We start from the raw sequence: 13948 nt of genomic DNA on the forward strand, positions 1-13948 counted from the left end.
CAGGAAAAGATAATTACTAGTTGGCTCCTGGGTTAGATCAAAGCAGTTTACGGTCCGACACACAACACTCTCCTGTTCCTCACTTCCGATGATCTAAATGGTGGAGGTGATGATGCATTCTGCGCGTGAGTTAGAGGCGATGACTTGTGCGGGTGTTGTCGTACCTGGCAGGGTGGGGGCGGTCAGCGTATTTAGTTGTAGTCAATTTGCAGTAAATCCTCTTCCACGCTTTTGAGACGCTACCCCTCGCGAAGGCAGCCCTATAAATGCATTTGGAGTCCCTGTAGCTCAGTGGTCAGAGCCCTCGCCTCCCGAGCGAGAGGACCCGGGTTCGATTCCCGGGCAGGTCAGGGCGAGACATTGGGCAAGTTTCCTCACTCCGCACACACACACACACACACACACACACGCGCCTCTGTTTACCGGCAGTCAGTAGGAACCCGGTTGTTAGTTGATTGGCGAATCACTTTTCTGGGGATAATAATAATTTGGTCACTTCAGTCCGCGGCTGTTTGTGGGGACGTTGCTGTGCGCAATCGGCTGCCGCGTTTCGCCCACAAAATACACAGTCAATTCAACTTTGCAGTGTTATCCTGTGAAGCGCTTTGAGACGTCTCGAAGACGTGATGAGTAACGCGCTGTATCAAATGCAAGGATTATTATTATTATTTCTATTATTATTATTAGGGTGCTAGCGACTGAGTCAGCCTGACATTTGCGTAATCCATGACCTTGCTGTGCATTTACCCTTAAAGATTGCAGTCCGCAGATGTTGATTTGAAAGCAGTTGACTGTGGGTACGTACGTACGCACATCACAGCGCTCTTGCTATCCACTCAAGCGCGCTGGCAGTGATTAATTTGTGGTGTTGTAGGGTTTTTTTTACAACAATTAAGCCTTAGCGCAGTTATGTAATTAACTATAAATAGTTAAAGGCCCTGGATTACGGGATTAGTCACGCATTTTGCCATGTGAAAATAGAACAGAAATAGCTATTGAATGAGTAACGTGGTAACGGCTGCCATGGTGATTGAAGTTTACGGTGAAAACCATGCGAGTTTTGCTGGTTGGTTACACTTCCCGACAGTGTCCCTAACACGCGCTCTGGTGACCCTCACACCAACCTTCCCCCGATACTCTCCGGAATTAGGTGAGAGCCCATTCCCTCCGCTCCGCGGGCTCCGGCCTGCTTCAAGCTCCCCCCACCCCCACCATCGACCAGTGGACCTTCTGCCCTAACCCTCTGGAAATCCATCCCACAGATCCTCCGCCTCGCACCCCCCCACTCCCTCCCTCCCTCTCTCCCTCCCTCCCTCCCTCCCTCCCTCCTTCCCTCGCCTCCTTCAATACCCGTCTCAAGGCCCTCCTCTTCCAACCGCGCCTTCGGTCACCCTCCCACCCCCTCCCGATCCCAACCACCAGCTCGGGTGCAGATCCCTGACTGTCCAGCGCCTTAGGACATCCTCCTGACATGAAAGGCACTGGGTCAATAAATCTTGTTGTTGTGGGATGTTGCTGTGTTGAAATTGGTTGCCGTGTTCACCTACAACAACAACAACAACAACAACAACAAGATTCCATTTATAGAGCGCCTTTCACGTCGGGAGGACATCCCATGGCGCTGTACAGTTGGGTCAGGACCCGAGCATTGGGGGGAAATGGTCAGGGTGACGGGAGGAAGGGAGGGAGCGAGGAGGGGGAAATGGTCAGGGGGAGGGAAGGGAGGGAGCGAGGAGGGGGGAAATGGTCAGGGTGAGGGGAGGGAAGGGAGGGAGCGAGGAGGGGGTAGAGAGTCGAGAGGGGAGCTGAAGGCTGAAGGTCAAAGAGAAAGGTCTTGAGACCGGCCTTGAAGGAGGAAAGGGAGGAAGCGGCGAAGGCACTGGGGATGGAGTTCCAGACAAAATACACAGTCACTGCATTTCACAGTAAAATGCCTCAGTGGCGTTTGCAACAATCCCCCAACCATGAAAGGCGCTACAAAAAGTGTAAGGATTATTATTAATATTGTTATTATTGTTGTTTGTTATCAGAAGGCAGTCTTTCACAGAGGAATATTAATGAAGGGGATGGCAGTGCGCAAATCCCAGTGCTGCGATCCCAATGACACTTGTCAGTGAGGGAATCAAGAATGGCTTCTGCCGAGAAAAACCAGAACGTAAGGTGGCGGTCAGTAATAATAATAATGATAATAACAATCCTGGCATTTGATACGGCGCCTCATCACGTCTTCGAGACGTCTCAAAGCGCTTACACAGGATACACTGTAAAGTGAATTAACTGTATATTTTGTCCCACAAACAGAGGCAAGAACTAGTTGTGCCACATAGCATGTTTCTTTGCTGTATTGCTATGCGTATCTGTGTAATTAAGTGAGGATCAAGCTTAATACATTTAACCACATGCTCTCTGGGTCACTGCTCAACAAGTTAAATAAGTGTCTTTCCTTTTCCCAGATCAATAATGAATAACGTGCGCTGTTGTCAGGACAACATTTTCGCAATGAATTAAAATTCCAGTGCCTATGCACAGCCCTGCGGTTCCCCAGAGACTCGCTAACTGGAAGCCTGGGATGCAATTCATTTAGCGAAATGGTCGTATTAACTCACTCTCCTTCCCAACCGCTCCAAGTCTTTCATTTCATAGCAAGTGACGCTTTTATTTCATTATTTAAGAATGTGGTCCATCAATCCCCGATTGCTTGTGGGACGCTGCTGTGCGCCATTCGACCCCAAAACACGCAGTCGCTACACTTCACAGTATCTCCCGTGAAGCTCTTTGAGACGCCTCAACAACTTGATGAGGCTCTGTATCAAATGCAAGAATTATTGTTATTATTTCCTCTGCGATGTCTGTGTCTCTGACTCCTCTCGAGGCCTGCGATTCTCTCAAAATCTCACCCATGATATCATCCGGGAACATTTGATTTGGATTGAGATAATCTTAGGCAACGGTGGAGCAGAGAGAGAGAGAGAGAGAGAGAGAGACACCCGGCTGAGTCCAAAACACTTATTATTTGGAACGTAATGAGAATGTGGGTTTGAAACGGGCGATAAATGTTCAATTACTGTCCGATCAGAAACTCTACCATTAACTTCCGAGCAGAAGTTCAGACAGCCGCTAATCTTATCAATATTGCTCGCATTTAACAGCGGGTGTTAATCAGTGGAGATTGGCTGCCTTGTTTGCCCACAAAACAAAATGACACAGTCATCCAGTCCTTCGAGACGTCTCAATGACGTGATGAGGCGTTATATCAAATGCAACGATTATAACTACAGGTAACAGCAGTTTCCTGTCAAGTTCTTTGAAATCTATTGGCACTGTATTGTTTGGACATTGACAAAATGCACAGTCGCTACACTTTACAGTGAATCCTACAAAGAACTGCTCAGATAATAATAATAATAATCCTGGCATTTGATACAGCGCCTTATCACGTCCTTGAGACGTCTCAAAGCGCTTCAAGGAATATACTGCAAAGTGTAGTGACTGTGTAATTTGTGGGTGAAACGCGGCAGCCAATTGTGCACAGCAGCGTCCCAACAAACAGCCGTGGATTGAAGTGACCAAATTATTATTATTTTTTAAAAAAGGGATTATTAGCCCCGAAAAAGCGATCCGCCAATTGACTAACAACCGGGTTCCTACTGACTGCCGGTAAACAGAGGCGCGTGTGTGTGTGTGTGTGTGTGTGTGTGTGTGGGGAGTGAGGAAACTTGCCCAATGTCTCGCCCTGACCTGCCTGGGAATCGAACCCGGGTCCTCTCGCTTGCGAGGCGAGGGCTCTAACCCCTGAGCTACGGGATCTTTAGCATCCACCTGGACAAACAAACATGGACCTGGGTTCAATGACTCACCTGAAGGACGGCACCTCCAACAATGCAGTGCCCCCAACCCCCGACCCCCAACCTGCTCATCGCTCCCTGATTGCTTTTAAGTTTACGACAAGTCAAGAGAAAAAGCTTTCTAACAGGGAACGGAATTGTTATAAACTGGGAAGTGCGAGAATGTGCGTTACAGCCTCTAATGCCTCTTTTCATTAGTTTAATTAAACTCTGTCTGTTATGACTGCAGACAACCGGCCTGTAAATCACCCACACATCATACAGAGGTCTTAACCCGCTGGTTGTGAGGAGATAAATGGCATTGATATGGGCTGTTGAACTTGCTGTATCTGACCTGTTACACCAGCCTTTCCAAAAGAAGCATAAATTTATCACCGAAATTTAATTGAGTCTGACAAGCGAGAGGACCCGGGTTCGATTCCCAGGTCAGGGCGAAACACTGGGCAAGTTCCTTTACTCCACACACACTCCTCTGTTTGCCCGGCAGTCAGTAGGAACCCGGTTGCTAGTCAATTGGTGGGGGCTTTTCCAGGGATAATAACTCCTCAAAAAGAAATGTGGTCACTCAATCCCACGGCAGTTTGTGGGGACGCTGCTGTGTGCAGTTGGCGGCCGCGTTTCGCCCACAAAACACACGGTCACTGCACTTTACAGGATGTAAAGTCGAAGACCTGATCAGGCGTTGGCTCAAATGCGAGGACTATTATTATGATTAATTCCCTCTGAGTAAGGAAATACTTCCCGGTCTCTGTCAGGAAATTGCCCTAAAATTGCAACTCTAAACCTGTGTCCTCTTGTTTGAATGTCTTGGGAGAGCCGGTATCGTTGCGGGAGTACTTTTTGAATCCCGTTTAAAAGTGATTCACCTCTATCTGGTCATCTTCCCTCAAGTCAGAAGAGCCTTCACCCCTCCGCGGAGTACTTGTGGTCGCTATTGTTTGGGACGTGGCGTGTTCAGGACTACGGAAAGCTCACCCTACGTGAAGCCAGTTGTTGTTACTTACAAAGAGACACTTAAACCCGAGGAACACGTTTCCTGGTGTCTTTTGTTGAGCGCAACTCCCTTCTGCTGGTTTACGTTGGATGTAACAAAAGGAAACCATGTTCTCATTCAAACCCCCCCCTAAAGCTATTGGCAAATTGGAATAATTCATGAGACGCGAAGGGGAATGGATCCGGTTTTGACTCCTGGAGTGCTAGAGGTGAGATGGTTCGACACAATAATTATCACTGGACAACAACAACAACAACAACAACAGATTGTGTTTATAAAGCGCCTTTCATGTCGGGGCGATGTCCCGAGGAGCTGGACAGTGGAAGGGTTTGGATCCGAGCTGGAGGCTGGAATCGAGAGGGGTGGAGAGTCAGAGGGTTGGAGTGTGGCTGAAGCCGCGGTCAAAGAGGAGGGTCTTGAGACGGGTCTTCAAGGAGGCAAGGGAGTGGGGCGAGGTGAAGGGACTGCGGGGTGGAGTTCCAAAGGGTGGGGGTGGGGGGGGGGCAGAGTGGCTGAAGGCCCAACTGCTGATGATGGGGAAGAAGAACAGGTGGTTTCATGGCGTAGGTCAGTGTCTGCCATTAACTAACTCATCGCGGATAGCTGGCACCCTCCCTCCCTCCCTCCCTCTCTCCCTCCTGTACAGAGGAAAGGTATTACACCGTACAGTTTCTTTTCCGTGTCAGTTTTAGGGCCATAATAATAATAATAATAGTCCTGGCATCTGATACAGCACCTGATCACGTCTCAAAGCGGAATAGACGGTAAAGTGAAGTGACTGTGTATTTTGCGGGCGAAACGCGGCAGCCGATTGCACACAGCAGCGTCCCCGCAAACAGCCGTGGGATTGAAGTGACCAAATTATTACTATCCTTACCTCATCCTTGCTGGAGAAGCTTTCATCTTCAGAAGAGGCCTCAAAATGCTTCGCAGACTACACCGTCAAGCGTAGTGACTGCGTTTTGTGGGTGAACAGGACAGCCCCAGTCGCTCAAGGCAATGTTCCACAAACAGCCATGAAAAGCGAGTGACCAATTTTTTTTGGGGGCAGCTGTTGGCCAGGACATCGAGAGAGAGAGAGAGAGAGAGAGAGAGAGAGAGAGAAGGGATCTTTAACAGATGGGACCACAGTTTAATGTCTTTATGAGTTCTAATCCTGACGTGGGACTTTAACCCATGACCCTTTGTGTCTCCGCACTTTACAGTCACCTCCCGTGAAGAGCTTTGAGCCGTGTCCAGCCAACGCGAAAGGCACAATATCAAATGCAACGATCACTGTTACATTTATAATTATTATTTAACCTTTGGATTAAAACGAAACTTATCTGTTGCTGTCACCCACTCCCATCCACAGGGCAAATGCAAACAGTCAGTAACAGTAGCAGTACCTTAGCGAACAGTCAGTAGGAATCCGGTGGTAAGTCGATGGGTGGATCACTTTTCCGCGGATAATAATACCTAAACAAAATATTTAATAATAATTTGGTCACTCGATCCACGGCTGTTTGTGGGGGGACGCTGCTGTGCGCCATTGGCTGCCGCGTTTCGCCCACAAAATACGCAGTCAATTCACTCTATCCTGTGAAGCGCTCGAAGATGTGATTAGGCGCTGTGTCAAATGCCAGGATTATTATTATTATAACATTATTATTATTATCATTATCATCTCTAGAGCCTGTGCAGCTCATGATTATTCTGGTGATCAGAACTGCACGTAAGTGGTTCTCAACCACAGCACTCTTCAGCCTGATCCTGAATTCCGCAGATGTGAACTGAAATGATTTGCCGTGCAGCGCGGTAACCCCTGGCTTCTATATCGCTGCATCAAACTATCCCGCCAGGGAAAATAACGTGTCAACTAAACAGCATCAGCCTGGCCCTGTTGCTAGCAGCCTCGCCCTCCGAGTCCGAAGGTTGTGGATTCAAGCCCTCACGTTGGGTTTCATCCTTTGGATGAGCCGTTAAACTGAGGCTCCGTCAGTACCGTCTGTTCAGGTGGACGTTAAAGATCCTGTGGCGACATTCGAGAAAGAGAAAGGAGTTTCTCTCTCTCTCTCTCTCCCGATGTTTTACCCGGCAATCCCCCCCCCCCCCCCACCCCCAAGTAGAAATAATTGGTCATTCGCTCCACGGCTGTTTGTGACACGTTGCTGCCACATTCACATTCACATTCACTCCGGGGGTGATAAATAATTCCTGTCAAAAAAAGACAAAAGTTAATAAATCGGTCACTTCAACCCGCGGCTGTTTGCGGGGGACGCTGCTGTGTGCAATCGGCTGCCGAGTTTCACCCACAAAACATACGGTCAATTCGCTGTACAGTGTATCCCGTGAAGCCCCTTGAGACATCTCGAAGACGTGATCAGGCGCTGCATATATGTAATTTTGTTGTTGTATTGCTGTTGTTATTATTTTGTGGCTGAGCTGAATAATTTGCGCCCGGCGAGGTTCTGAAATACAACCGGGGCTGGTGTTGTTTTCATCATCAAGAGCCAAATTTTTTTTCAAAAAAAAATCTCCCACCTGGAATTACCTCTCTGGTTTGGTTTAAAATAATAATAATAATAATAATAATAATACCCAAGTCCTGGTGGATTCATTTGAAAACTGTATATGCATTAAAATTGTAAACCTATTAAATATAGTAATGTGTACGTGCACGAGAGAGCACACAGAAAATCGAAGCTTGTGCTCTCTTGGTGATAATAACCCTTGCGTCTGACCCAGCGCCTTTTGTCACGTCTTCGGGTACGTCTCAAAGCGCTTCACGGGATTGTACGGTAAAGCGAAGTGACTGTGCATTTTGTTGGGGGGGCGAAACGCGGCGGCCGATTTGCCCCCAGCAGCCAGCGTCCCCGCCGGCACCCGCGGATGGACTGTTTCAGCATCCGGGTCGAGTGAAAGGGGGCCGAGCCTCTTTGGTTGGGGGGGGGGGGGGGGGGGAGGTGGACTCTATTAATTACCTTGGAGGGGGGGTGGGGGGGGAGTCCTTGAGGGGGACATCCACCTGCCAGAACCCACCCCCTCCATCCATCCATCCATCAGTTCCACAGCAACTCCCATGATAAGTGAATGAGCCACCAGTCCCCTCTCTGCTCTGTGTGTCTGTCTCCTGGTACACGCTCAGTGGACAAGGACAGATGAGTGGTGATGGGGGGGTGAGCAGAGAGAGAGGGGGGGAGAGGGGGAGGGAGGGAGGGGAGAGAGAGAGAGAGGGAGGGAGAGAGAGAGGGGGAGGGAGGGGAGAGAGAGAGAGCTCAGATGGTTAGTTGGCTGGGAGCTGAGTTGCAGGTTCCTCTCCAGTTTATCAGTCACTGTGACGACTGTTTTGGTTGTAGCTCATTTAAGCCACAGAAGGTTCCTTCCATTTCCCTCTTCCCTCCCTCCCCTCTCTCTCTGTCTCTTTCTTTCTGTCTCTTCCTTCCTTTCTCTCTCTCTCTCTCTCTATCGGAATCATCCTCTCAGGCACAGCAGAATAAGAGTGTTCTGCTTTCTATTTTTTAAACCCACACACACACACACCCTCTCTCTCTCTTTCTATCCATCTCTCACTCTCCATCTCTCTCCTCTTTATTTCACTGGTCCTCTCTCCCTCCATCTCTCTCCATCTTTCCCTCTCTCACTACATCTCTCTCTCTCTCTCTCTTTATCCATCTCTCTCTCTCTCTCTCTCTCACTATCTCTCCCTCTCTCACTACATCTCTATCCCTCTCGCTCTCACTATCTCTCCATCCCTCCCTCCCTCTCTCCCTCCCTCTCTCTCACGACATCTCTCCCTCTCTCCATCCATCTCTCTCTCTCCCTCCCTCCCTCCTCCCCTCTCTACCCCCTCAGCTTTGGAGAAGACAAAAAAAACCCACAAAAAAGCTCCTGTTTTGCTGTTTACCCCCTCCACCCCCCCCACCCCCACCCCCACCCCCACCGCTGGGCATCTGTTGGGGGCAGAAACATTGGAGCCTCATCATGACCACTGCAAAGGATGGGTCATCTCAGGGGAAAAGTGGCCAACAGCAGGAGCAGGTATTTGTGAGCAGTTTATTCCCAGACTTTTCCTGGGCTCAATTTATTTCCTTTCTTAAGCTATTGTTATTCCTCCTTCCCCCCTCCCCATTCCCCCCCCATTCCCCCCCACCATCCCCCCTCCCCATCCTCTCCTCTCCTCTCCTGATGATGATCAACTTGTCGCATCCCAATGCATTGATAATGACAAAGCTCCTCAGTTGATCTGAGTATCTCTCACAGAGAGGCTTTACTGTGTGTTATTATATATATATATATATATGTATGTACACACAGAGAGAGATTGTTGCTGCTGTGGACACTGAAATATTTTCAGGTCAGGATAATAGCTTTCAGATCAGAACATTAGATGTAGGGGGGTGTTGGGGTGGGGGGTGTTGGTGTTGTTGTGGGGGGTGGGGGTGTTGGGGTGGGGGTGTTGGGGTGGGGGGGGGGTGGGTGTTGGGGTGTTGTTGGGGTGGTGGGGGTGGGGGTGTTGGGGTGGGTGTTGTTGGGGTGGTGGGGGTGGGGGGTGAGGGGTGTTGGGGTGGGGGTGTTGGGGGCTGAGGTTGGGGAAGGTGATTTATTGCTGCCCATTAGGCTTAAAACCTGCTTTAAAAGCTGCTGATTTGCCCCTCTCATGTTGTGTTGGGGTTCTCCCCCCCACCCCCCCCACCTCACCCCCCCCCACCCCCACCTCACCCCCCCCACCCTCCCACACCCCCACCCACCCCACCCCAAGCCCAGAGACAAGACAACAGAAGGAAAGTTGCTGTGTGTGTGTGTGTGTTGCTGTGTGTGTGTGTTGCTGTAGCTGTGTGTGTGTTTTGCTGTGTGTGTATGTGTGGTTGTGTATGTGTTGCTGTGTGTGTGTGTGTGTGGCTGTGGCTGTGTGTGTGGCTGTGGCTGTGTGTGTGTATGTGTGGCTGTGTGTGTTTTGCTGTGTGTGTGTGTGGCTGTGTATGTGTTGCTGTGTGTGTGTATGTGTGGCTGTGGCTGTGTGTGTGGCTGTGTATGTGTTGCTGTGTGTGTGTGGTTGTGTATGTGTTGCTGTGTGTGTGTCGTGTGGCTGTGGCTGTGTGTGTGGCTGTGTATGTGTTGCTGTGTGTGTTGCTGTGTGTATGTGTGGCTGTGTATGTGTTGCTGTGTGTGTGTATGTGTGGCTGTGGCTGTGTGTGTGGCTGTGTATGTGTTGCTGTGTGTGTTGCTGTGTGTGTATGTGGCTGTGTGTGTGTGTCGTGTGGCTGTGGCGTGTGGCGGTGGGTGTGTTTTTCGATGGCATCTGTGACATTATGTCCAGTGTATAGAAATTCACCCAATTTATCAGTCATTCACCCAAACCTGGTGTGCTGTGTTACTGTGTACTAGTGAGTGTCTGTCTGTGTGTGTGTGTGTGTGTGTTACTCTGTCTGTGAGTGTCTGTGTGACTCTGTGAATGTCTGTGTGACTCTGTCTGTGAGTGTCTGTGAGTATCTGTGTGTGTCTGTGAGTGTCTGTGTGACTCTGAGTGTCTGTGTGACTCTGTCTATGAGTGTCTGTGTGTGTCTGTGAGTGTCTGTGTGTGTCTGTGTGACTCTGAGTGTCTGTGTGACTCTGTCTGTGAGTGTGTCTGTGTGTGACTGTCTGTGAGTGTGTGTGCGTGACTCTGTCTGTCTGTCTGTCTGTGTGCGCGTGTGTGTGTACGTGACTCTGTCTGTGTGTGACTGTCTGTGTGTGTGTGGGTGTGCGCGCGCATGACTCTGTCTGTGTGTGGGTGTGTGCGTGACTCTCTGTGTGTGTGTGCGTGACTCTGTGTGTGTGTGTGAGCATGTGTGACTCTGTCTGTGTGTGTGTGTGTGCGTGACTCTGTCTGTGTGTGTGCATGCGTGACTGTGTGTGTGTGCGTGTGTGACTCTGTGGTTGTGTGCGTGTGTGACTCTGTGTGCACGTGCGTGACTGTCTGTGTGTGTTTGCGTGACTGTGTGCGTGTATGTGTGCGCGTGACTCTGTGTGCGTGACTCTGTGTGGTTGTGTGCGTGTGTGTGTGTGTATGTGCGCGTGACTCTGTGTGTGTGCATACCTGACTCTGTCTGTGTGTGTGTGTGTGTGTGTGTGTGTGTGTGCGTGTGTGACTCTGTCTGTGTGTGTATGCGTGAGTAACTGTCTGTGTGTGCGTGCATGACTCTGTGTGTGTGTGTGTGTGTGTGCGTGCGTGACTCTGTGTGTGCGCGCGTGACTCTGTGTGTGCGCGCGTGACTGTGTGTGCGTGCGTGACTCTGCGTGTGCGCGCGTGACTCTGCGTGTGTGCGCGTGACTCTGTGTGTGCGTGACTCTGTGTGTGCGTGACTCTGTGTGTGTGTGTGTGTGTGCGTCCGTGACTCTGCGTGTGTGCGCATGACTCTGCGTGTGTGTGCGTGACTCTGTGTGCGATGAGTGTGGAATGTGTGTGTGTTTGTGACAGAGATAGTGTGTTGGCTGTGAGTGTGTCAGTGCTCGTATTGTTAGTGTCAGTGTATGTGTGTATCTGTGAGCGACCGAGTGTCAATGTAAATCTGTCTGTGTGTGTGTATGTCTCAGTATGTTTGTGGTGTGTGTTAGTGTCAGTGTGTATCAGTGTTTCAGTATGTGCATCTGTGTGTGTGTGTGTATATGTGTTTCGGGGTGAGTGTGTGTGTGTGTTTCAGGATGAGTGTGTGTGTGTGTTTCAGGGTGTGTGTGTGTTTGAGTGTGCGTGTGTGTGTGTTTCAGGGTGAGTGCGCGTGTGTGTGTGCGCTTCAGGGTGCGCGCGCGGCCGTGTGTGTATTGTGTATAACATTGGGAGTGTGTTGGAACGCGTGTGTGCGTGAGTGAGTGAGTGTGTGTGTGAGTGAGTGTGTGTGTGTGTGTGTGTGTGAGTGTGTGTGTGTGTGTGAGTGTGTGTGTGTGAGTGTGTGTGTGTGTGTGTGAGTGTGTGAGTGTGTGAGTGTGTGTGTGTGTGAGTGTGCGAGTGAGTGTGTGTGTGTGTGTGTGTGAGTGTGTGTGTGAGTGTGAGTGTGTGTGTGTCGGGGCATCGCCAGTCCAGAGAAATCCACCACACCCTCTGTACCCGGTTTCATTACTCAGTCACCGCCGCAACACTCCGTTGGTGTCTTTCCATCTCTGGTTTTGGTGCCTTATCTTTGATGTTGAACACGAATGTCGAAGAAATATAATAATAACAGAATAATATAGTAATCATATAATATAATAATCCTCCCATTCGATCCAGAGCTTCATCACGTCCTCGAGACGTCTCAAAGCGCGTAATAATAAATATATATATATATATATATATCTCAATGGAGATTGGAGCCAAAGGTGTTGGGGGAGACGACCGGAGCAGTCTTGTCCCGTCACCATCAGTGGCCGTTCCTTCAGCCACAACGCTCCGAACCTCTGGGCTCCCTCCGCCTGCTTCATCCGTCTTTAAATCCCACCCTGAGACCTCCCTCTTCGCCCGCACCTCGGGTCCCCTTCCCCCCTTCCCCCCCCTCTCTCCCTCGCCAGGCGTCCAAGCCCGCCACGGCTATTTGTGGGGACGCTGCTATGCGCAATTGGCTGCCGCCTTTCGCCCACAAATATACAGTCAGCCTAATGCCCCCTCCCACCCCCCCCCCAACCCCCCACCCCCTCCCCCCACCACCACCACCATTACCGTGCAGAGAATTTTCTACGCTGTGACTAAGAGAAAGGGAGTTTCTCTCTTCCCGCTGACCCAGCCGACAATCCCCCCCCCACCCCCCCACCATCCCCCCAATAAAACCGCTCGTTCACTTTGTGGCTGTCTGTCGGACGTGGCGGTGGGGGGGACGGTCTCTACGCTTGCCTTCAAAACACATAGTCACCGTCCTTTACAGCAGCGTAGAGTGTGACTGTGTTACAACAGCTGTTACTGTCAATTGGTTCGAGACGTCTCGGCGACTTGATAAGGTGCAAGGATTATAGTTATCAGACGCTATGAAGGTGGTGGAGAGACGCGATGTGCTTAGACCGGTTACTTATTTTGTTTTGCGCTCGTGCTGGAGTCCTGTTTCTCAGCGGGTTAGAGCCCTCGCCTCGCAAGCGAGAGGACCTGGGTTCGGTTCCCGGGCGGGACGGGACAGGACAGGGCGAAGCATTGGGCAAGTTTCCTTACTTCCTTACCTTGCTGTCTTCCTCGCCTCTGTTTACCAGCAGTCAATAGGGACCCGGTTGTTAGTCGATTAGGGGATCGCTTTTACGGGGGTAATAATCCCTTTTTAAAAAAATAAATAACTTGGTCACTCAACCCGCGGCTGTTTGCGGGGACGCTGCTGTGCGCAATCGGGTGCCGCGTTTCGCCCACAACATATACAGTCAATTCACTTTACAGTGTGTCCTGTGAAGCGCTTTGAGGCGCCTCGAAGGCGTGATAAACGCAAGGATTATTATTATTATTCTCTGTGTGTAGATGTTCCTCCTAAATCCCCTGTTAGAGCTGTTGCTCTGGGATGCTGCCCAATGTGAAGGGCGCTATATAAATGCTGTTGTTACTGACCATCTTATATTGCTGCCCAACAAGTGGGAGCAGCCTCGGAACATCCACCTTATCGAATGCTTTTATAATCTCAAACACCTCTTGTCCTCCTATTGCCTTATACCCTCTTCCCTATCCCCCATCCCACCAATACACAACAGTTTTTCCCGGTGGTGGTACCAACCGGGACGTGTTATAATAACAATCGTCCTTGCATTTGGTGTAGCGCCTTATCGCGTCCTCTAGACGTCTCGAAGCGCTTGACATGCAATGTATGCTAACCGCCATATACCACTTAGCGCTATCCACCAAGTCAGCTGCACGTGGTGTCTCTCGTCAGTCTGTGTCATTGCGTGTGATATCGACTCCAAACAACGCAAGTCTCAAATCTGGTGAAAAAGCAAAAAAAAAAGCAGCAGCAATGTAGTTGAGGGAACCAAAGAGGTCATTTATTTCCCTCCCCCACCCCACCCCACCCCGTATGAAGCCACGCTCTGGCCTCTGAGGTAGAAGGTTGCCGATTCAAGCCTCGTGTCGGGGATTTCGAACTCGCTCAGTCTCGTCTCGGCTCACACTCCAGTGATTGTCCTTCTGATAAAGACGTTCAACCGAAGTCCC

The 13948-nt window shown here is 50.2% G+C and overlaps 1 protein-coding gene and 1 non-coding gene across 4 annotated transcripts in view; both read left to right on the forward strand.

Moving 5' to 3' along the window:
• The window catches only part of LOC103189623 (dipeptidyl aminopeptidase-like protein 6), a 200011-nt gene that overhangs the window by 107905 nt on the left and 78158 nt on the right, over positions 1-13948 (forward strand). The window contains exon 1 of one of the 3 annotated variants that reach the window (XM_042332322.1): positions 8769-8859. The exons of the other annotated variants lie outside the window; for them this stretch is intronic. Within the exon in view, the coding sequence (XP_042188256.1) occupies positions 8803-8859 (57 nt within the window). The 5' untranslated portion in view covers positions 8769-8802. Of the gene's footprint in view, positions 1-8768; positions 8860-13948 lie in introns of those variants that run through there. 3 annotated transcript variants of the gene reach the window in all.
• Positions 278-360, forward strand: trnag-ccc. The gene has a single exon. It is a non-coding gene; the product is annotated as a tRNA-Gly (tRNA).

Source organism: Callorhinchus milii, unplaced genomic scaffold, assembly GCF_018977255.1.
Source record: "Callorhinchus milii isolate IMCB2004 unplaced genomic scaffold, IMCB_Cmil_1.0 Scaffold2, whole genome shotgun sequence".
Classification (NCBI taxonomy): domain Eukaryota; kingdom Metazoa; phylum Chordata; class Chondrichthyes; order Chimaeriformes; family Callorhinchidae; genus Callorhinchus; species Callorhinchus milii.